Below are 22,684 nucleotides of genomic sequence, written 5' to 3' on the forward strand. Positions count from 1 at the left end.
AAAGAAAAAGTTGAAATTCTTATAAAAAGATTATAGACTGTTGCGTATATACGAAACAATGAACATAATTTGAGTATATAAGTTTTGATTTGACACTTCTTTTTTTCTGTAATATGCAATCGAAAAATGGCGCGATGTTTGTGTACAATAGATTTTTTTTTCCCCCTAATATAATAACACTAATTTTTTAATTTTTGGTCTATTATAGTAATACATATTATCTTTTATACGTCAATTAATTAGCGTTAAATGTTACGATTTCTTTTATTATTGTTTCAAGTTTTGTTATCCCTTTCCCGGAAGCCGATGCTTCATGACGTGTGTAATAAATAATAAACTCTATTTTACTTCATTATAACACTGTTTTCAGGCGATCTACAAGATGGTGGGCTCCGTGATGAAAATGCCGGAAGACGAGTCGACGCCGGAGAAACGAACTGATAAGATATTTCGACAGATGGATAAGAACAAGGACGGCAAGCTATCGCTTGACGAGTTTATTGAGGGTGCGAAGAGCGACCCGTCTATCGTGCGACTGTTGCAGTGCGATCCTAGTGCACAAGCTCAGTGAGGCCCTGGGCCAGTACAGACAAATATCAATATGCCATCTGCATACTCGAATCGGTGCCCGGCCCAATTAGTATCCCAAGCAGAAGCGACGCGATCGTAGAAAGTTGTCCGAGCCTGGTTGGGTCTGTCGAGGAAGCTACCGAAACATTATCTTCGCACATTCGGTCGTTTTAATATAATTATATCTATTAGAAACTTGTAACCGTAGGATGCGAATAGGAACGATTTATTTATCAAAGTCTCGAAATAAGTTACGGAAATAATTTCGTCCCGCTAGCATTCTTCATTTGAGGACTAGAAATATGATGAATGACCAGTTGTATATGTTTTGATTATGCGGGTTTTTTTTTATAATAGATTATACTTGGCCCAGAAAGCAATAGGAATTTGAATATCAATAGAGAGAGAAAAATAGAAAGTTATTTTATGATTAACGGCGGAACATGATTAACGATAGCTCTTAGTTTTTAACAATTTACTGTCAAAACTAGAAACTGTGTTGCCCGTTGTCCGAAGATATCATCTTGGCGGTTTCTCGCAAATACTTCTACGTTCGCGTGGGCTTATGCGCGAACACGTGTAAGGGCTTCTATAAATTGGGCCGGTACCCGAGAGGTCCCAGGGTCACTGGGCCCATGGCGCTTGCGCATACCGCAAGCTAGTCGACAAGACTAGTCCAGTCGCTCCGTTTCATTGACGGATCGGTTTAGCGAGAAGCTTGTTACGCCTTTTCGGGTCGTATTAAGAAACGTCAAGCGCGCGCGCGCGCCGCGTCCATGCGAGGAAGAGAGGACGTTGCGTCGATGCCGCTGACGCATCTCGGCAGACTGTGTGGCTCGGTCGAGACCCGACCGTTCGAGGTGACGCGAGACGATTAGCGAAATTCTAAAATACTCTCTCTGTGTTCGTAATACCCGTGTGATTTTTTTGATGGTACGCGCGTACAGGGCGAAACGAGAGCTTCGACGAGCGACGACGTTCCGTCACACTCTCTCTATCTCTCCCTATCTTTACCTTATTTTTTCAGACAGCGAGAGTGTGCGGATCGAAACGTCGCGCATCATAGCGGATCTTTGTGTACATAGCAGATCGTATCGCGGCATCGACGCATCCTCGGACTGCCGATCTCAGCGTACGAGAGGCTCGTAACGGTCTCGCTCTTCGGCCGTGGCCGTCGTCGTCCTTGCGCGTCGCCCCATCCCCCGCTCGTTGGTATCCGATACCCCCCGGTTCAGAGGAGATGCCCACGTCCTTTCAGGGGGACACACACACGGTATCGCATCTCCCGCCCCTCATGGACCCCGAGTGTCTCGCCTCTCGGCCCACCCATCAAACGGACTGACCATTCAACGGAAAAGACTCACAGGAGACTAACGGTCGCGTGGCGTACCTCACGCCGCGCGCTAGCAACGAAAAAAAACTTAGTGATTTAGAGATCCGCGAGATTTTAGGCAAAGGTCACTGCGAAATCGCGATCGCGCGCCGGCGAAAACGGCGGCTTTGTTAGTTTAAACGCGCTTAGAGACCGATCTAGAGCTTGATATAGTAGAGAAGGGAAGAAACGGCCGCGTGATGCGACGATCGTTGTCACATCATACGGATTGGCATTGCTCTCCCTCTCGTCGAAGGTGATGCGAGGAAAATGTTCGATCCGCTTCGATTCGTGCGGATGTAGAAAAGGAGCGACTAGTCTTTTGTCCTCTCCGTCGCGACGCTTCGATTTACCATGCGACGCTATCTCGGCGACGGAGAGCCGTTATTCCATCGAATCGCGGAAAGTTTGTCCTTCACATTGCTGTTATTTCATCTCGCCGTCATTTTATCATTTCTGGTGACCTTTGTCGTTACGGAGGTACAGTAAGGACGGACGTAATCGGAGCATATAGCGTTAACAGATTTGCCTCTTTCCAATCTCGCTGAGGGAAGTAAAAAAGCACATCCTTGCCGATCAGAGCGACTGGCCCTCGGTTTCAGCGAAAGGCTTCGCGCCTCGCCGAGCGATCGACGGATGAAGATGAGGAAAAACTTCACGCGCGCGCACGCCGTGCCGTATTTAGAGATTTATTTTTATGAATGCGTGCGTCCCGCGTACTTGTGAGAAAGCGAGAAAGTCTGCGTATATGTGTCTGTTCTGTGTGTACGCGCGTGTCCGGAAAATTGAGAAACGAATGCTACGGAGAAGAAGAAGAAAGGAAGAAAGAGAAGAAGAGAAAGAGACGGCTCGTGTGACGCGAGCCTTATCACCCTGTCGTCCGATTACGTATCAATCGACCGATTGATCGCGATAATTATACATACATAGATATATTATACATACAATTATGTATTATTGATTATAAAATAGGAGAGGGATCGCGAGTGCGACCGCCGCGATCGCGATCTCCGCCCACGCGAATATACACGCAGCAGCAGAGTTCTGACGTTTCACGGCTTTATGGCGAGAGCCCTTTATTTCGCCCAAGCTACTGCACGATCGGGGCGGTCGGGAGAGGTAATCAATTACCGAGTAAACACGAGCGTGAGCACTCTACGCTTCTATATATATTTTTTCCGGCGTACGATGAGAGTGACTTCCGGCGGCTTCTAGCGCAGCCGTTTGTCGAGAGGATCTTTACCGGGTTTACCTTCAATTCGCCTTTCTTTCTTTCCGTGAAGCTTTCTCTCATCGTGTCTCCTTCCTTTCTTCCTTTCCTTTTCACTTGTCTCTTGTCGAGAGCGATCACTTTTCGACCTGTGCTTTGATCGGTATCTTCGGGGAAAAAAACACTTTTGTTGCGCTGCGCGCTCCCAACGAGGCACCCGGTCTGGCGATGCAATGATTAATGTTCAGAGTGCGGCGGCGTATAATGAGAGAATTCTGAAACTATATTACGTTTGGTCGTTACGCAAAGCAGCATTGCGTTTTGCAAGAGCGCGTTATACAGATGCAGATATATAAATATAAATATATATATATATATACATTACATAGATATAATACAAGTCTCTATTATAATATATCTTTATTGTACTTTCTAAGATGTACATCTATTCACCTCGTGCTCATTAATATTTAAGGATAAAGACTATTTAATGATATCTCTCTAATCTCTCGGTATAGTCATTGTATAAACAAATAAATAACCTCATTAATGTTAATGCATATGAATATATTATACACGTTAAGATTCTAAAGCTATTCTTGAACTTTTCCGATTACACTAACAATAAGCGGAACAGATTTTATTCTGCGACACGATATCAAAGACGGCAGTGAAGCTTCGAATTTTACAGACAGTAAGAGCTAGTTGCGTTCGTTGAAAACGAAATTCATGTTACAGCATATAGCATAGGACTGCCAGTACGTCCCGTTAAAACTTGACGGCAGTCATTCACTTAAATTGTACCTTAAAATGAATCAAGAAAGCAATAAACACGGAAAAATATCGCGACTAAATCTCACACGACTCGGAAGGGAAGGTCGTAAAAGTGATATGGGTTTTTTCAAATTTGGCCGAAATCCACTTTATGGCCCTTTGTCGTAGCGACGAGCGTAAAATGTATAATACCAGAGTTGTGCCGATTTGTCAGAACACGAGCGGTATCGAGGCGATCGCGATTAGTAACGCGTGTGGTTGTCCAAACAAAGTAACCCAGGCAGCGTCTAAAGACGTCTTAATGACGTTTTATTGACGTTAGAGACGTTATTAAGACTTCTTAATACGTCATTTGACGTCACTCTGCTACCTGGGAAGATATTAACGATTTCCTCCTCTGAAAATTATTTATTCAAGTAATGACGATTTCGTTATTTTTTTGCTGGCTTAAAAATCTCGTCCTTGTGACAATTTGGCACGCGTCTGTTTTACCGAAATTTTATCCGATATATCAAAATTTTCTTCTTTTTTTTTTAATTTAAAATTACCATCATCAGAGAATTGCCATCTTACAAGTTGCACGTTTTTTATTGTTCTGATTTAATTTAGTTAACTTCTTGATAAAAATGTAAATGTGAAAAGCCGTGATTATTCTTCTGAAGCGTAACTAATATTATAATACTTTTGCGTCCTTACAATACTCTTACACGATGTAACGTCGATAAGAATATTTACATATGTGCATGGAATTTGCAGTGTGTTTACTGCTAGTAAAAAAATCAAAAGTGCGAACACATTTTCTCATTCTAGAGTTTAAATATATTATAAATCATCGTTAATACGTCTAGCTTTGTATAACACGATTTCACTACTCGCTGTAAAATAATAAATCGCGCGAATTACATTCGCAAAATTCACTTGTCATTTCGATATTATAGCGTAAACTATTCCGATCGACGTTGCATTGTCTGAGGAGATGTAGAATAAGTATTTATCGACGAACCACGTGGGTGTAGATAGCGCAAGATACGAAAGAGGCAACTAATCTGCCTTCTCTTATCGCAAAATCGACTTGCAAATAATTTGATAAAATTCGCTACTTTAATTTCAACCAATGAGTGTTTAATGATGCCCACATAACGCATTATAAAAAGTAAATCGAGATGAAATTCGCACGTTTGCTCGTTTCTCTGCCGCCAATCCAAAGCTTTACATTCACAAATTTTATATACATACTTCCGCCTATACATTCGAACGACGCGAAAATCCAAAAGACATCTAAAGACATCTGAAAGCGCTTGAGAGATTCTTGAAAAAGAAAGGAGGATATATCTCAATGATATTTATTTATTACAGTTAATAGATGGATTTGTCAATTAATCATCTAGAATCTTTGTACCTCGATCAACGTGATCAGTTGAAAATAGAACGCCGGGTAGGCGTCTTTGGACGTTTCATAACGAGACCGTTTAAATGGTGCCTGAAAGACGAGGACGTCTCTTGATTTTAACGTCTCTTTAATTTTCACGTTCTCTGGCTGATTCTTGCGTACAAATGGACGTTTCAATTATGTATTTATTCGAGCGTTTGGCATCTCCGTCTTTCGTGATGTTGATAAAATATTTAATCCCGACGATCCGTTCCTCGCGGCGATCGCGGATTAATTATGCAAGAGGGAACCGATTGTGTCAACGCGCTGAAGCGGGACGAAGTCCGGCTTCGTCCGTACCGACTGTAATGTATTGTTTAATCGTTAATTGGTTTCCCGGAGTTTAACGATTGTTAAATTCTGGAATTTACACGCATTACACGCGAATTAGAGTCTCACTCTTGACATGACCCTTTATCGCTAGCCCTAATGTGAGATCGCTTTCAATGTTTCCTTTTCTTTCGATGGTTCCTTCTCGCGTAACTACGTTCAGCAATTTATCGCGACTCGATGAAAAAAGAACGATACCGTGTTTTCCGAAGTTTTATTTATAATGCGATGATAATTAAGCTCGGATAATTTCCATGATTCTCGCTCGAGCAGCGGGAAAAATCCAGCCGCGAGGAATATATATTGTGCCGTTCGGAACTTTCGTTTCTGTGTCGTTATTCGTTCATGTGTCGATACGAGTACCTTGTAGAAAGAGAAAAAGTCGGTTGTGATAATATTCACGACGTAGCACCGTCTCTGATCGAAACGCGTGCCTCGAGATTACCCTTGCGAAATTGCGCTTCTCCCGAGAACGCATACAGTTCCCTGCTTCGTCGGGGAACTTTTCTCGTTTCCGTCTGATCGCACCGTCGCATTCTGATGTTTTTTCGTACCCGATACGATGTACGGAGAAAGAAACGCGCGTCGAAGCGCGAAAACCAATTTGCCGAGCTCCTCTTTCTTCTCCGAGAAAAGACGATCCTCCGATCGTTTCTTCTCGCCATAGCGATCTCTTTCTTTTCCTCAGAACTGCTTATCAGAGAAAGTTAGCGCGATAGCTCATTCGTTTCACGAAAAGTTGCACGCGTGAAGAGAAAAATAAAGATGCACAAGAAAAGAAGAACGGAATTTTAAGAAAAAATATATATAAAAGCGCGAGAAAAAAGAGAGAGGGAGATTCGGTTACGTTCGTTGAAGCGATATCGATAACACTTGCTGCTCGTGTGTTTGTCGTGATATTTCTTCCTAAGCTAAGATATATCTGCGAAGTTAAGAGTTACAGTACGGATCGTTAAAATAGTTTCTCATGTTATTATCGACGTACAACAATTTCGTGGACGATAAAAGCCGAACGAAAGAAAAACGTAACTTCTCTCGAAATTTTAACTCTACCACGTTCTTATATCCCCCCGATATTCCCTGTTCTATCTATATTCTATGATTTCGCTTTCTTGCCTAAGGGATCGTAGCGTTCTTGGCTAAATTAGAGTTTTTCGCCCCTAGGATATCAACGATATCGCGAGTTTAATCCGCTTGTGCATCAAAGATTCTAATAAGCGCTATTTCTAATATCGCCGATATCTTCAAAAAAAAGATTTATGCCTTACACAAAAACTTTTCTCTGCACCCCTCTTGCCAACATGTTCTATAGTGTCTATTTCGATAACATTCGTTGGAGGCGCGTAGCTCGCGAAGCTATCAGCCGACGCGATCTCCTCTTTCTCCCCGAAGTTTAGAATAAATCTAAAATCCGCTTCGTATTTGTGATAAATTGTCAGAGCTAATTATGATGACTTCGATTTCTTCTGCAATATTACACGTTGAATTTAATCGAGCTTCAGCGCTAAGTTTCTCGGTATCTTCCGTTATGCCGAGAAAGCTGGACTCGAATTTCTGAAGATTATTTCTGAACTTCATTTCGTCGAGCTACAAAATCGATTTGTCTTAAGTAATTGCCTGTTTCGTCTGTTAATATTCTACAATTGTCTCCTACATTTAAATTTCAAAGTTCATCGACTCCCCGCGTTCGCCGCCGTCTCGCGTTCGATTGATCGAGTCTTCGCGAGCTACGCGATTCGAAGCGTTCAAACGTTGAAACATGAAAGTTAACTGTGGAGATATCCGTAATTAGAATATAACACGAAAATTTCAAATCAGCGCCCGATGTTTTTTCTCGTAGATGTTGTAACACGCAAAAGGGACCGTAGGCATTCTGCGATAGAGAATTAATCTCTTCCTCGTGCGTGAAAAATCCACATGTTCGACGCGTATGTTTTCTCACGATCTTCTCGGTGTCTTGCAATACCACCTATATCGTTTTAATAGCCACGGAAATAATTGTTGTGACCCCCATCTCTCCGAGGATCTTTTTCCTCCTCCCTCTGAGATTTCGAGCCGAATCGTCTACCGGCGTCTAAACGTATTCGAACACTCTCCTCTAATTTCCCATTCCCTCTGTATACTTCTACGGCAATGTGAAATTTATTATTGTTACTTTCATATATGGTATCTATCGGTGCTAAGTGTACGAAGTACGTGTTCTATTGCGTCTTTTGTCCCCCCGCACGGCGAATATGCAATATAATTTTTGTCAAACTTTCGCACGCGCGGCCGCGTCCGAAAGCCGCGTCTCTCACGTTCGCTGGTGCGATCTCGGCGTGTCGGTTTGAAACAAATATCAATATATGATACATCAATATATGCGCGAACGACAAAATTCCGAATGTAACAAAGGATCTCGCTTGCGACGCGACGGCGGTGCGAAAGTTGTGCGCGGCGGCGGAAGTTTTGTATTGTAAGCGACTGGGTCAATCCCCGCAGGTGTTTATATTTTAATATTAATTTACTCTCAGGATTAATTTATTACTTTTTTTTTCTTTCCTCCTCTTTTTGCTTTCCTTCTCTCCGCGAAGACACGCAATGCGATATAACGTGTGATAATACATGCTGACGTCGTACAAAAAGAAGAAAAAGAAAACGTTACGAAAATCAAAGCGCACGTTTGTGTCTTTTTTTTTCCTCTCTTTCTTTCCCTTTCGTCTTGCGTTCCGGTACCCGACGACGGAGAACACCGGTAAGACATTATTATAATGTTGTGTATATGTGATCGTGAGGTGTTACAAAATTTTTATTTGCTTTACGCCTTATACATATTTATTGTAAGTGACAATTATTACTAGTTGTTTATTATAAATAAGAACGAATCACTCTTGTGTATCGGTTAAAATTGCTACATTAAAGTGTTGATATTATACTCGTTCAAAGTGCGTCTCAATCGATTCACCTCGGAAATCTAGCCCCCCCTCGAAAGAGAGCGCTTTAATTGTAACTTCCCTTACGCTAACCGGATTGTCCATTACGTTCCACCTTTTTTTTTACAATCATTTATTAGGATTGCCCTGCTTTTAAATTGAGCGCTTTTAAATTTATAATTATTATTAAACTACTGATATCGATATATTATTAGTAATTATAGATTATTAAAGCTTGACAGAGTGACGTAAACTAGTTCGCTCATAGTATTAACAAGTATTATGCGTTCAAATTCTCGAAAGCTAGCTTCTTTACTATGCTCTCTCTTTATGTCGATCGATTCGGATAAATCTCCGAAGTCTTTCTTTCTCTCGCGATATTCCTGATACATAATCCTAGAGTAAACCTGTACAAAAGCTCTACGAAAGTGGCGATATATTTCACGGATCTGGTTCGAGTCTCGGCTCTTGGGAAAGGTGCGCATGTAGAAAGAGACGCCAACACAGTTTATCCTGCTAAATGGTTATCAATTCTCTATAAGTTCTGTATTGTTTACACATAAATTATAGAATATCTAAACGTTTCTTTTTTTTTTTCGATGTCCTGTGAAATTGTACAATAGAGTTACAAATAAAGATAAAGCCATACTTTACGTATAATCTGATTCAGTCTTTGCTAATGTTACATAATAACGTGCGAAAGAACTAACAGTTAGACTATTTAAGAGGCTATTTAAGAATTTTAATCAAGATACTGGAAGCATAAAACTGTTCAGCTAGCTTTACACAAGATATTGGTCTTCTTCTTTATGAAATCGTCAAATTATGATTATGATACATTTCTACATTATCACCAGCATCGAATCTAATCTTATTTATCGTGATACTCCTGAGAAACTGTTAATCCATTGTCTTAATAAACTCGATCGCGGCGCAGAACTGCGTCCACCAATATTGTTCCTCACCCTCCAATCGATTCCCGTAAAAGCTGTCTACATATTGAACAGTCGACAACAACGACGGCGGATTAGTCTGAAATTAAGCATACGTTAACAGTCACTCTTCTTGCCAAAATCACATATTCTCTTTTCAATCGCATACCTTGATTATGACATAGACCAGCACGGGAGTCAGATCGTCGGCAGCAGGTATGCCCCTTTCCGACGCCATGGAGAGGAGATTCATGATGGTAGTCGCGCAACGAAATACACACTGCAACTTATCCCTAGGAGTCTTATACGCCGATATCACAGCCAATTCAGCCTGCGCCCATGGCCAGGGGCATTCGTAATGATAAACCTTTGGAATGCGTAGGTCCTTGTGATTTGGAGTTACGACCTTCGCCAACTTTTTGATGTGATCGTGAAGAAGCTGGTCCCTATATACATCTCCATCTCCATTTGGATAGAGCGCATTGTGGTATACCCGTGCCATGACGGTTCTTTCCACCACGACTCTCGCCAAATCTAACTGGTTGGCGCTCGCCGCTGAAAGTAAGAAGTAAGTTCAGACGTCTCTGATCACTCCGCTAAGATCAATTGCGAGATAAATAATTTTATTCATGTACATTGCCAGATCGGATCGTTGTCCATTTCCGCGTGGACCTTCCCTAGAAAATTATCCACGAGATCCTGCTTCTCGTCAGCTAGCGTAAGCTTTTTAAACTCTTCGCAGAAACGCAGAAGGAAAGTCTCCTTTTTTTCCAAAAATACCCTCACACAAACGGATACAAGATGATTATTGATAGCATCCCGATCGCACTTAACTCGCACGCATAATCTGAAAAATATCATTAAGCGGTTACATCTCACATTTACTTATACATTACGTGCAAAGATGATACTTATATATATATAAACAGTACCTATCTAAGTGAGCTAATGTCGACAGCAATCCCTGACGACATCTGATTAAATATGCGATATAAGGAGATCGCTTTTGATAGTCCTCTCGAAGTGATTTGAAGAGCTTTCTACATCCATCGTCATTAAATAGACGCACGCAACGTAAAGTTTCATGAAGATGAGCTATTAATGCCCTATCCTGCAGGTTTATAGCTTCTGCCAATTGTAGTTGCAAAAACGCAACCAGTTCGTTTTCTTTCTGCGACCAACAATGTCTCTGTAATGAAATTTTATATGCAAATATTTGAACATTAAGTAATTAAGTAATCCATTAAAAAATCACACTTTGTTTTGTACGCCATGATTGAAAAATAATACAATAAATACCTCTGAAGTATTCCATGGAATGTGTTGAAGGTCAGCAGTGCTAAGTACCATACGTAATTTTCTTTTAGCATCCGCAAAAGCATAAGAGAGTTCTACATTATTCGGATCGATTGAAAGTCTTTCGTCTTCCACCTCTTTTGTACGGGACTGATTGCTTTCGACCGAGGCTGTATCGCTAGCTGCGCTTGGCTTTCTTCTGTATTTCGCTAATATATCATCGGTAGTATCTGAAATTAATCAAAAGAACAATTTATTACTGTCTAAAACTTGCAGGAAAACTTTTCATCTTTTTTTTAGCATTATTTTCCGATTTATCTTCGATTCGATTCTACAAAAAACTATTAAAACAGAAACCGTTTATGTCGTAACAAAATAATATACGATAATTGTTAATAGTTATTTATTAATATCTTACCGCCCGCGACATTACCGGATGATGTTACATCTTCCGACATAATCCTGCGTAATCTGTGCCTGCACACATCGACGCCGTCGCCACCAGCTTCTCGATCGAAACATCTGTCGTCCGTCACGCGGATTGCTTTACCTCTACGATTTCTCAATGACAATTTTAATTTACCAAAGAAACCACGTTTGTTTTTTTGATCGTCGTCCAACAATTCCTTATCGCCACGCTCGGCGGTCATGTCAAAGCTTATGCTCTTTGGAATAGCTCCCGTTGATGCATTTGGCTTGGAAAAATTGGGAATCGAACCATCTACCACGTCACAAATGCCATTAACTGTTGGTGTTGGTAAATCTGACGTTGAAATGTTACTCTTCACACGAGGTTCTGATCCGGAACTGCTGCTGGATGTTAAGCTAGCCGTGCTTAATCGGCCTACGGTATCCCCGACTGACGCCATGCAGCTGTCCAACTCCTGATTCACAAAATTCACATTAGTTCTATAACGTTCTTCGGTAGGAAAGACAACAGATTGACAGAAGGATTAAGTGAAGAAATGCAAACCTCTGTTTTCACGTCACCGTTTTGGGACTTCTCTGACAAAACAGGCGCAGAAATATGATTAGCTAATAGCAACGCCGGTGCGACTGCAGCCGCAGCGATGTGATTGTGCGCAGGTGCTTGACGTTCAACTTGCTTACCATTGTTAATTTGAAGTTTATCTATCAAGTGAACCAGCCTGTCGTCCCGTAATGGTTTATCATAGTCCATATTGCTTATATTGTTAGCGTTTTTGTCTACATATTCCATTGTACTACGTCGGTAATCGGACTTGGTTCCACCACGACCTGTCACATTTGACGACGATGGCAATGGAGATGTTGTTGGTGATGGTTGGTGAACTATCGAAGTTCCTATGCCAGAATCCTCTCGAATCCCCGAAATTGATGGAAAAGTGATGCTTGAACCATCCGGACCTGGAATCAGGAATAATTATGTATCAGTAATTATAGCTGCGATTAGAAATCATCAGATATTGCTGATATCGCATTATTTAATTGCAGTATACTTACATGGAGTTGCAGATTGAAGAGTTTCTTCATTTCCCTCGGAATCAGCACGGCTTTCTATTTCGATCTCGGATCTGGCCGTATCATCAGACCTATGAAAATATTGTCAATGGTAATTATGAAGATATCTTACTTCAAGTAGAATTATATTTTACGAATGTAATATGTAGTATTGTTAATAATATACCTGGCAACACTAGCAGTGTCATCGGTATCTACTTCAGTTAATCTTTCCGAATCGCTAGCTAATACATCTGTGCTCCAGGCTTCAGAGGCGGTTTCACTAATGTCTAACATGGTTAGCGTAGGTTCGGCAGGCAACACAGATGCAACCTGTTCAGTAGGAACAGCAAGCAATATTCGATCCTGTTGTTCAACTATTTCGCTATCTGAGGCCAACACATCCGTAGACCAAGTATCGGATACCATAGAAACAGTCTCGTCTCCTAAAAAGTACCAACATGTACAATTAGCAAAAATAAATATTATCAATTTTGTCAGTAAATAAATATGGTTCGTTTTAAGTGTATTATTTAGAGATATATGTATTTACCTTCAATAAGTTTCTTAATCTCAAATTTACAAAATTTGTCATCAATTTCGGATCGACTTTGTTTAGTTGGGATATTAGGCGGCGGCAAATCCAGTTGCCTTACTTCACCCGCAGCTCGTCCATCGTCTCCTTCAGTAATTTGAGACGACGGTGTATCTCGACCTGGCGATTATACAGGAAATTAAATAATTTATAATTATTATCATCAATGTTACGTATAAAAAAATAATTTAATAAAATTAATGTACCTGATATATTAGGAGTTCCTCTACCCGATACATTAGCAGACACCATGTCTGAGAGATTATCGTTTTGATCTTCTGTCTCTAATTCTAGAGAAGAAGCGACACTGTGATTGGAAGCGGCTTCTGATACAGCTTCCAAGTTATCGGACGTATTGCCAATCGATCCTTCGAACAATACTAATTATTTTTAATGTAGATGTGTTATGAAAGCCAAGCAATACATTCTTTAATGTTAATATCTTTGATATTAATTTCTAATGACAAAAAAATATGTAAAAGATAAAAAATTAACTAAAAATAAAATCATAAAAAATTACAGAACATATAGACAAATTTAACGAATATGTAAATGTAAATTTTAGTTAGCTGTGCTAAAAAGCATGAATGTTATAAAAGCAATCAGTATCAAACTCATTATCAGTAACTGATATACCTTCATCATGTGACAGCGAGAATCTAGTCCTCTTCTCTTGCGTTTCGATGCGTTCGACATTGCTATTCTCTTGTCTAGGATGTTCAGTAGAGGCGTCATCAGGGAGATTCAAAGTAACAGGTCCATTCTCCATACCACTTTGAAGCTCCATGCATAAAACCTATAAATAATGAAACACAAAGTTTTACTTGATGATATTTTTAATTATTAGTTTTAAATCTAGTACTCTTCTTCCTTGGGATTCTGTTATAGGCATGAAAAAACAATTATTAACATTATAATTTTCTATAAAGTTATTGTATAAAACTAATTTATAAAATACATACATTTTTTGTGAAACTAATATTTAATTTTGTACAAGCTATATGTGTAAAACCATAGCTTCTTATTTAATACATAAAAAATAAATACACAGCATATAATAAATCTATTATACTAATACATGTATATCTATACCTTCTGTTCACTGAGTAGCCCTACAGATTCCCCAATTGTCGGACCAAAAGGTATGACTAGCACGTCTTGAGAATTTTTATCCAAAGTCTCCTCTTCAGGGGCAGCGGTGCCATTAATTTCCTCCGCACTTTCGTTTGTTACATTTGGTGAGAATGTAGTCATCCTTATACCACGTCCTTTTCCTATTATAAAATATTTTAACATTACATTGTTGATAATTAAGACACATACACACACATAATCATTATTGCACTATTCATGTAATATACCTTTTCCTGCAGCAACACCTCGTTTGCTGGGTGTATCCAAGTATTCGTTACTTAATTTATTATTATGCAGTGAACCCGAAGGTAATTGCGACAGCATTTCCGCTAATTGTTTTCTATCAAATGAGCTATGCGATATCGTTTCTCCATTGTTATCACCAGCGATCGTGTTCAAAAACGTAATTAAAGAGTTCAGTTCACTTTCCGTAAACAGTGCTGCGGATCGTGACAGGCCTTGAAATTTATTATTGTCAATAATCGTTGGTTCCTCTTCCAGCTCTTCTGTCGCGCCATCCAACATCGAGTCTATTATGGAAGACACCGAATCCTTCTCGAACTTCTTGTAAAGATCAATAACTTTGTTATCGATACTTTGATACTTTTGTAGCGAAAGCATTTGTAAAATTTGTCCAACTTGCATTAGATTAAACCTCGCGACGTAACTTATCGGTGCATCGGTAATACCATAAGGCTCGGGATTAACTATAGCGGGACAAATGAAGTACGTGAATACAAGATCCGTGCACATGGCGTGCACCTCTTTTGGATCTACATTTCCGTTCTTACTAAGAAGCCCTGCCATTTGTCTCACAAGCCAGCAAACACTCGTAGGAAAGCAGTGTATTGTATCGCGAATGTTGACGATAAATCTCTGCGTGATACGATACAAGGAATTAACCGTCCAGAGTCTGTAACGCTGTAACTTGGCTTGATACTCGGCCGTGCCTTCTTTCCCGAATTTCTTCAATCTCTCCGCAGGTGGAAATCTAATAGGCGCTTTATCCGGATCGATGTCCAGGAACATTTCATCTTCCATAAGTAACTGCACTATAGGGCTGTGCAAGGCTGCCGTTAAGAAGAGCTTCGCGGAGAACAGGCTTTCGTGAAAGATGGAGTAAAATTTGGAAAACGCGCACGTGCCGTGCCTGAGCAATCTTCGCGGGTTGTCAGACGGAATTATCTGCAGTAACATGAGATGCCTCAGCAGCTGGAGGACCAAACTCTTGTCTTCCGGCAATATGCAGCTGCCGTACAATCCGGCGGCCAAGCACTGCACAATCGTCTGCATCGATTCCGGAATCACTCTGTCCCCCTCCACCAAGCACGAGGCTAGGAGTTTCGGTGACTTTCGCAGCGCGCCCAGAAATTCTCCGTAGGACAAGGACGCCTGGTAGCGCAGATACTTGTACGCATCGATGAAATGTGAATTTTCCAACGCGTTTGCTCTCAGGCAACACGACGCTGGAGTGCAATCCGGCCTCGCCACTATCAAACGATTCAGATTGACTCTCTGTTGAGCGGTTATCCATGCTTGCTGCGCTAACTGCGACGAGATATATAAGACCTAAACAGAAAAGAATCTTATTAATATACGATTGTACATTATAATAATATACATTCCTGTTAAATTAACACGTACAAATCTCTGTTATCCTTTTCTTTATATAAAGTATTACAATCCACAGTATTACACGGAATCCTTAACGATGAATATCACTTACCCGTTCGTTAAGAGTCTGCAAGTTCTGCTGTTCCGAATTGACAAACAGCCTTTCCTGCCGCAAATGACGGGCCAATTCCATCATGTCCCACTGTAATGTCCCGTGGGAATCGACACTGTTGATCGATGACATTATTGGATGTACCTTCAACGTGGAAAGACAATGGTACAGAGCGATGCATTATTTTCAGAATCTAATTGAGGTGATGTTGTCTGCATAGTTACTTGCGTACAATCCTGTTAATCGGTTATCCTGCGCATTAATAAAAATCAGGGGGGCGGGACGTAGGCGTACACCTACTTCACGATGAACCTCAAGCCACAGGACTTTCGAGCGCATATGCTCCGTCTCTCCGAGTCCACGAGGATCGCGCGTGCAGGTGTGCACGTGTGAGAAAGGGAGAAGAGAGAGCGCGGAGAAAGAGAGAAAAAGCGTCGCTTCACCTGATGGGAGTAAACAGAGATCTCAATTCGGAGCGGAGCGTGAAACGACGTATCTCGGATATTGCATAACGTGAGTGTGCGAGCGTGGTTTCGCGATGATATCATGGGAAATGGAGCTCAAGGTGAAACCGAGGCGACCGTCCGCGTCTCCGCGTGAAAACGTCACGGCGGGGAAACGCCGTCCGCGAGGATGTCTCGCCGTTATCGTCGCGCACCCATCGAATCACGCGTGGGAAAAACAAATCTGTCTCGTTGCGTTCGCCTCGCTCTCGCGGTGCCCTCCACTGCCTGCCTTCCTTCCTGGGTCGCGCGTGTCCGTCAACGTCAACCCGATTTGCGCGCGCGCGCGCGCGCGAGAGAGACAGTGACAGGCCGAGTGACGTCCGACGTCCGTGCACTTATGACTTACGCGTCGTCGGGAATGACGATCGCACAATTCGTTGTTGTCGCACGCGGGCCAGAGCAACACCCCCGATGACACACGCACATCTTTCGCTTGTTAGGTTAGATTTTTTTTCTCTTCGACAAATGGCCGCGGGTGTGATCACGGGTGATGCGCCGTACCAGCTCGGACGAAGGACGTACGGCGTTTTCCCTACTCCGACTCCGCGATATCGACGGCGATACGTCATACGTCCTCTCGCGTCGCCGCGAAAGGCCGATTTCCAACGGATTCGCCGTGTTTGGACAAGCGCGCATACTTGGCTAATGGCTATACGGTAAGCTACGGAGAAGCATTCCTCTTCTCCTTTCTTTCAATGAAAGAAGGAGAAGAAGAACCGCTTCAAAACATTTACAGCGTCAAGTGAATCGCAGCCTCATCAGGGCGATGTTTGCACGATCCGATCTTATAGGTAATGCACTTATTATTATACCTAAAGTTTATCCGACTAAATTCCGATTAACTTAATCGGCAGTTAATTCAACCAGCAAATGTCTATGTCTATCCAACGTAGGCTACGTTTACACATTATTAATCGGTTTAATAACATCCACTCTAATTATAACTAAGAACTGACGTAAGATTATACGTCGTATAAACGCTAGTTAAATCTGATTTTATTATAATTGTTATTACCAATTTATAAGTTCGGTTTTAAAAAACCGTGCAAACTATGCTAAGCGAGTTGTCATGATATATTGCACATTGTCAATTTAAGATAAAATTATGAAAAATTTATCTGCTGTATTTCTTTGACAATCAAGATTTCAAGATTTCTTTGAATGGAGATAAAATAATCTCTTCGAGTATAAACGAGCATGCGTTTTAAGAAGTTATGATTATAACTACCAGATACGTTACTAAACTTGATTGATCGTGAAGTATGCACATACATACGTGTAAAAATGTAGTTTATATATCTATACTGATTGTCGTTATAATAATCGAATTCTTTTTTAAAGGAATGTTATTTTGAAAGTTTATTTAATAAGTAGCGGGTTAATCAATAAATGTAGATATAATTAATCAGATAACATAATAATTTCTCAGTTCATTACACGACATAGTCAATATGTATGTATATTCTTCCATCTTCTAGTTAATTTTATGGTATAGTCCGTACTTAAAAGTACGGCGATATTTTTTTTGTTGATTATTATGTATTGCACTACACGCTGTATACAAAATATATGCTGATTAATGCATCTAATTACTCTTACCATAAATTTAAAAAATAATTGAAAGTGTAAGGAGTTCTATTTGATGAAAGTATATAAAAGTTTATACAAATATAGAATGAGCGATTAAATGTCATTATTCAAATAAAATCTGACATATATCGAGTGCCATTATTGACATTTACATTTCTGATAAAGTGATAAAATCAAATCTAAATATTCGTATTATTAGAATTATGTCTGACAGGTTGACATTTCTTTTGTAAAGTGGTTCGTATAAAACATTAAATAAAATTAGAACATGAATAATAATTAGGTACAATATTAATATGAATCTCATAGGCAGAGCCACGTACGCGTCTTTCGAGAGCAGATTATGCAAAGCGTCTGTTATAAATTTTGCCGAAAGTAAACCTACAGATTTGGCATGTATATATGCAATGCTATATTAGCAGAACGCTAGTAGATAATAATATATAAGGTATCAAAAGGCTCAGCTAATAAAACACGAGTTTAATGTGAACATAGGTAATTTCTAATTGAACTTTTGCCAATTTAATACACTGCGAACAATTTTCTCCTTAGATATAATACTAGCGTATTTAAATTACGTTATTTTTAGTATGATCTTTAGTATAATCTTTAATAATAATAATGAGTTAAAGGATATGTGATGAGACACTGTTATATAAAGCATTTTATTTAGAAACATTTAAAGCATTAGTTAATAAATTACATGAAAAGTGTTATTTTCAAGTTATATCATCCAAATAAATACATGCATGAATGTGTCTATTTATATTCATTTGTACATGTATAAACATATATATTATACAGCATGTAATACGTTATTGAAATTAATTATTTAAGAGGGTGTATAATATGATTTTTAGAAGAACAATAATTTACTGCGTGGGATAGTCCATGATTTAGACAGCTAGGAAAATCACATATATCTCTATTTGACAACAAATTTACATCAGTGATATAGAGTAAAGTGTGTTAACTGTGTGTGATATTAGAAAGCTTCACCGGTAAAACACGAGTTTAAAATTGCGAACATAATTAGCAAATTTTAATTGAACAATTTTACATATCGCGAATAATTGTTTCATTAAACATATAATACTGGCTTTTTTAAATGTTATTTTTGGTATAAATTTTGATATAATTTTTAATAATATTGAGTTAAAAGATATGTGATGAGATATTATTATAAAAATAATTTTATTTCAAAACATTAGTTAATAAGTGACAAGAAAACTGGTATTTTAAAGTTATAATATATAAATACGTACATGAATGTGACTATAATATTTACTTATATACACGTATAAATTGATATTATGGATGTAAGCATGTAATACGCTACGAAAATTATTTAAGGGGGAATATAATATGATTTATAGAAGTACAATATTTAACTACATCATCAAATTCATACGTTGTAGTAAAAATGTTACACATATCTCCATTTGACAACAAATTTAAAACGCCTGGAGGTATCTCAACTGTTGAAAACATGTTCAAATAAGGTGCTAAAGTACACGAATTTTTATTATGTAACACAATGACACAATTGCCAATCATTAAAGATAATGTCAGATAACTAAACAACGCAGTTTCATCGTTATAATAAATAGAAACAATGCCTTTTGGTCCAGGAAAGCTGATTATCTCCAATCTTTCATCGTGACATTTTAGGTTATTGCAATAAATGTTGAAAAATTGTATAGTACTTATTACTGTACTTGCTAATAGAAATTTGCTGAAAAAAAGCAATAAAAGAAATACATTTGTTAAAATGTTACTAAGTGTTCACAAACATACAATTGTGCAAACAAAGGACTTAAAAAATATGTGAAAATTTTCTAGTAAATTAATACCCATTGCATTCTAGTGTAGATGCAAGATTCTCTAACATTTTCCTTCTAGAAACAATAGGCCAAATACTCCAATTTTTGAATGCTTCCTCGGCTAATTTTATGCATTTAAACATATCTTCCCTACAATAAATTTAGATATTAATTTAATACGTGAGTTTTATTAAGTTTCTTAAAAATGGTTGCAGAGCTAAGAAGAAAGGCAGAAAAGATGCATGTATTCGTACTTTGTTGCGTGTGCATATGTATTGTTATTATGAATCCAGTATTCATTCTTCACAGGCCTTTGCCATACGCCGTTATAAAAAAGCTCATAAACTGATCCTGTATAATCGTTTGGATTAATTTTATCTCCATCCTTTAAATCGTTCCAGAGAAGATGTGGAATCAAATTAAAAGTAGAAAACGACCATTTCCAAGAAAGCTTGATATTGGAGCCAAACTCGAAATGTGCATTTATGAATGTAATATCTCTCTGATCTCAAAACAGACGTATTATTTCAATAAAGCATTTTCTGTAGACAATTTGGCATTTGTATTACATCATTTAAATTGTACTACGTACGCGTAATGTCGTTGCTAATACTTTTGCAGCTGTAATATCTTCCGACCATATAGACACCATATTCATTGACTTCAGATTGACAAAGTATGACGGAAGCTTATATAAATCTTTCTTTGTACGAAATATGGAAATAGGCAAATCCATGTATGTATAAAAATCTGGAAAATACTTTTCTAGGAGCCATAAAAATTTCTGTTTTATTGATTCTTGGACAAAAATTGTATATATCTTTAACAGGAAAAAAGGTGTAACCCTTAAGTGGCTAATAACTGCATACAAGTCAGAATCTTGGCATACAATCATCTCATAGACGTAATCTGTGTAAATTTTAAAAATATTACTATAAAATGTAAAACTTTTAGAATATGTTTTGAATGTGCTTACTTAAAATTAATGGTCTATAATAACCATCTACGAATTCCAACCTCGAATTATTTCTAAAAAATATAAGAACGTTTACAAAATAGATAAGAATATCCTTCATAACGTAATAAGAAATATTAATTAATATTTAGTAAACAATTTAATTATATAACATAGTTTGATATATAATGTATACATGTATTTTTATTGGATAATTACATAAGGGCCGCTTTTAAAAATGATGGAATTTCATGTTCCTCACATACAATATACATAATATATATTATATTAATTTCATCATAAGTGCATTCATCTAAAAAGAGATAGTGAAAAGAAGAATTTCCATTATACAGTCTAGTACGTATATTATTTTATGTATATTATTGCTATTATTTTTTAATATAAATATAATATTAAAAATGAAGAAGCGCGAATAAAGGATATTATCGATATATCGCTACAGATATATTACAAGAATATTATGAATGTATCGAACTCACTGTCAAACATCAATTTCCCACTAACAGTGTACAAAAAGTCAAGAATTGTAGTAATTATATCCACATGATCACAAGCAGATTTGAAAACAGATAAATTCTCTTCTATTATAGACGCTGTCCGCGAAAATCTATAAATGTAAAAAGAAAATAAAACAACATATATAAGAGACAACTGTTACATTTTTTAACATCACTCTCAATTTAGGGTTAAGTAGTCATATTTACCTATCTAAAAAATTATTATTTTCCTCAGATTTCAATTCGTAGTGTAAAGCAGATATCTTATTTAATGCTGCCTAACAACACGCGTAAAAAACTTTTATTAGTAATATATATATATATATAAATTTTAAGTTCTCTGTCTTATATTATATGTCACAATTCCTCAACATATTTATATATAGGTATATTAGTCACAGTCATACTCACCTCTTTGTTGATCTCATACTCTAAGGCTTCATAATATCGCTTTATGGTTTTAATTCGCTTATGCATTCTGATTCAGATTATTAATTAATTTCCAGCAGTATTACAAAAGAACGTATATGCGATCGCTATCTTGCACACAGTAACAATAAGAACAGATGAAGAAGAGATTGTATTTGCGAAGAGATGACACTTTGATTTGGAGCAACAAACTGCCATGCAAGTGATCGCGCAAGACGCTCTATACATATAAATAATATTTTCGTATTCTGCTGCTATAACATTATGAAGATCAAATACGTAAATGTCTCGCGATCTAAACAGTATGTAACGGGTGTTTACATATTGTATAAGGATGTTATTTTGTCCCAATTTTAAACGCTGTATATAAGGTATTCCGGAATGTAACTCGGATAAAAAATCAATTGAACAAAGACAAAGCAATCTGACTTGTTCTTTATAATTATTTAATCTAAACTACTTGTACTTTTCATCTGTTCTTTTTCTTTCTGACGTCTAATCATATATCTATTTATTTTAAATACAAATATACAATATGCAGTGCAGCCACAAGCAAGATCTCATATATAACTTGCACTTCTTAAAAAATTTCTCGATTTGTCGTTTGACAACTTTTTTTCGACAGTAAAATATTGCTTCTTCACAAAACCCAATAGGTATCTATTTTAATTATTATTTCGTAATTTATTAAAAGAAATACACAATAAATACTTATATATGTCGTGCAAATTGATGTGAGAAGAAGATTTAGCACAGTTGCTCTTAATATATCTTAAGCAAAATTTCTTTTTCTTTCAAAATGAAATAGTGAGGTATTTAAATCTCTTAAATTATTTTCTAGTCTCTTTTATTGTCGGTAATTATTTATGTCTGTTTTTATCGGAGTAGATTAATTTTAATCTCGGTTTAACTTACTATTTATCCTTTTCTAACTCTTAGGACAAGATAAAATGTAAGTTAATTTATAATATTATAAAATTAACCGACATTTGACAGAAACGGATATAAGTGAATTGTCACATATTGCATTTCCACCTTGAGATAAAATATGAAAAGTATATCTACTTTACCTTTTGACAAGATCAAGATTTCGAAATTTCTCTT

General features: G+C 38.0%; 2 protein-coding genes across 7 annotated transcripts in view; one reads left to right on the forward strand and one right to left on the reverse strand.

The window, feature by feature from the left end:
• Positions 1 to 8,609, forward strand: part of Nca (neurocalcin homolog) — a 159,933-nt gene extending 151,324 nt beyond the window's left edge. For all 3 annotated transcript variants that reach the window (XM_071772693.1, XM_071772696.1, XM_071772695.1), the window contains exon 5: positions 371 to 8,609. In XM_071772693.1, the coding sequence (XP_071628794.1) occupies positions 371 to 571 (201 nt within the window). In that variant the 3' untranslated portion in view covers positions 572 to 8,609. The remainder of the gene's footprint in view (positions 1 to 370) is intronic.
• Positions 8,456 to 16,785, reverse strand: Gapvd1 (GTPase activating protein and VPS9 domains 1). Of its 4 annotated transcripts, XM_071772676.1 has the most exons (18): positions 16,612 to 16,785; positions 15,984 to 16,202; positions 15,760 to 15,903; positions 14,261 to 15,602; positions 13,992 to 14,173; positions 13,536 to 13,695; positions 13,106 to 13,279; positions 12,858 to 13,019; positions 12,492 to 12,750; positions 12,308 to 12,396; positions 11,936 to 12,211; positions 11,799 to 11,830; positions 11,244 to 11,709; positions 10,829 to 11,055; positions 10,462 to 10,718; positions 10,165 to 10,376; positions 9,699 to 10,084; positions 8,456 to 9,629 (listed from the first exon to the last, which is right to left on the reverse strand). In XM_071772676.1, the coding sequence occupies exons 3-18, from the start codon at positions 15,889 to 15,891 to the stop codon at positions 9,498 to 9,500; spliced, it is 4,488 nt and encodes a 1,495-aa protein (XP_071628777.1). In that variant the 5' UTR covers positions 15,892 to 15,903; positions 15,984 to 16,202; positions 16,612 to 16,785; the 3' UTR covers positions 8,456 to 9,497. The 4 variants fall into 4 exon arrangements, with proteins under 4 accessions (XP_071628777.1, XP_071628775.1, XP_071628776.1 ...); XM_071772674.1 differs by having other exon boundaries at positions 11,799 to 12,211; positions 15,992 to 16,202; XM_071772675.1 differs by having other exon boundaries at positions 11,799 to 12,211; positions 13,106 to 13,267.
• Between the last annotated feature and the right edge of the window lie 5,899 nt (positions 16,786 to 22,684).

This window comes from Temnothorax longispinosus, chromosome 3 (genome assembly GCF_030848805.1).
Source record: "Temnothorax longispinosus isolate EJ_2023e chromosome 3, Tlon_JGU_v1, whole genome shotgun sequence".
NCBI classification, from domain to species: Eukaryota; Metazoa; Arthropoda; class Insecta; order Hymenoptera; family Formicidae; genus Temnothorax; species Temnothorax longispinosus.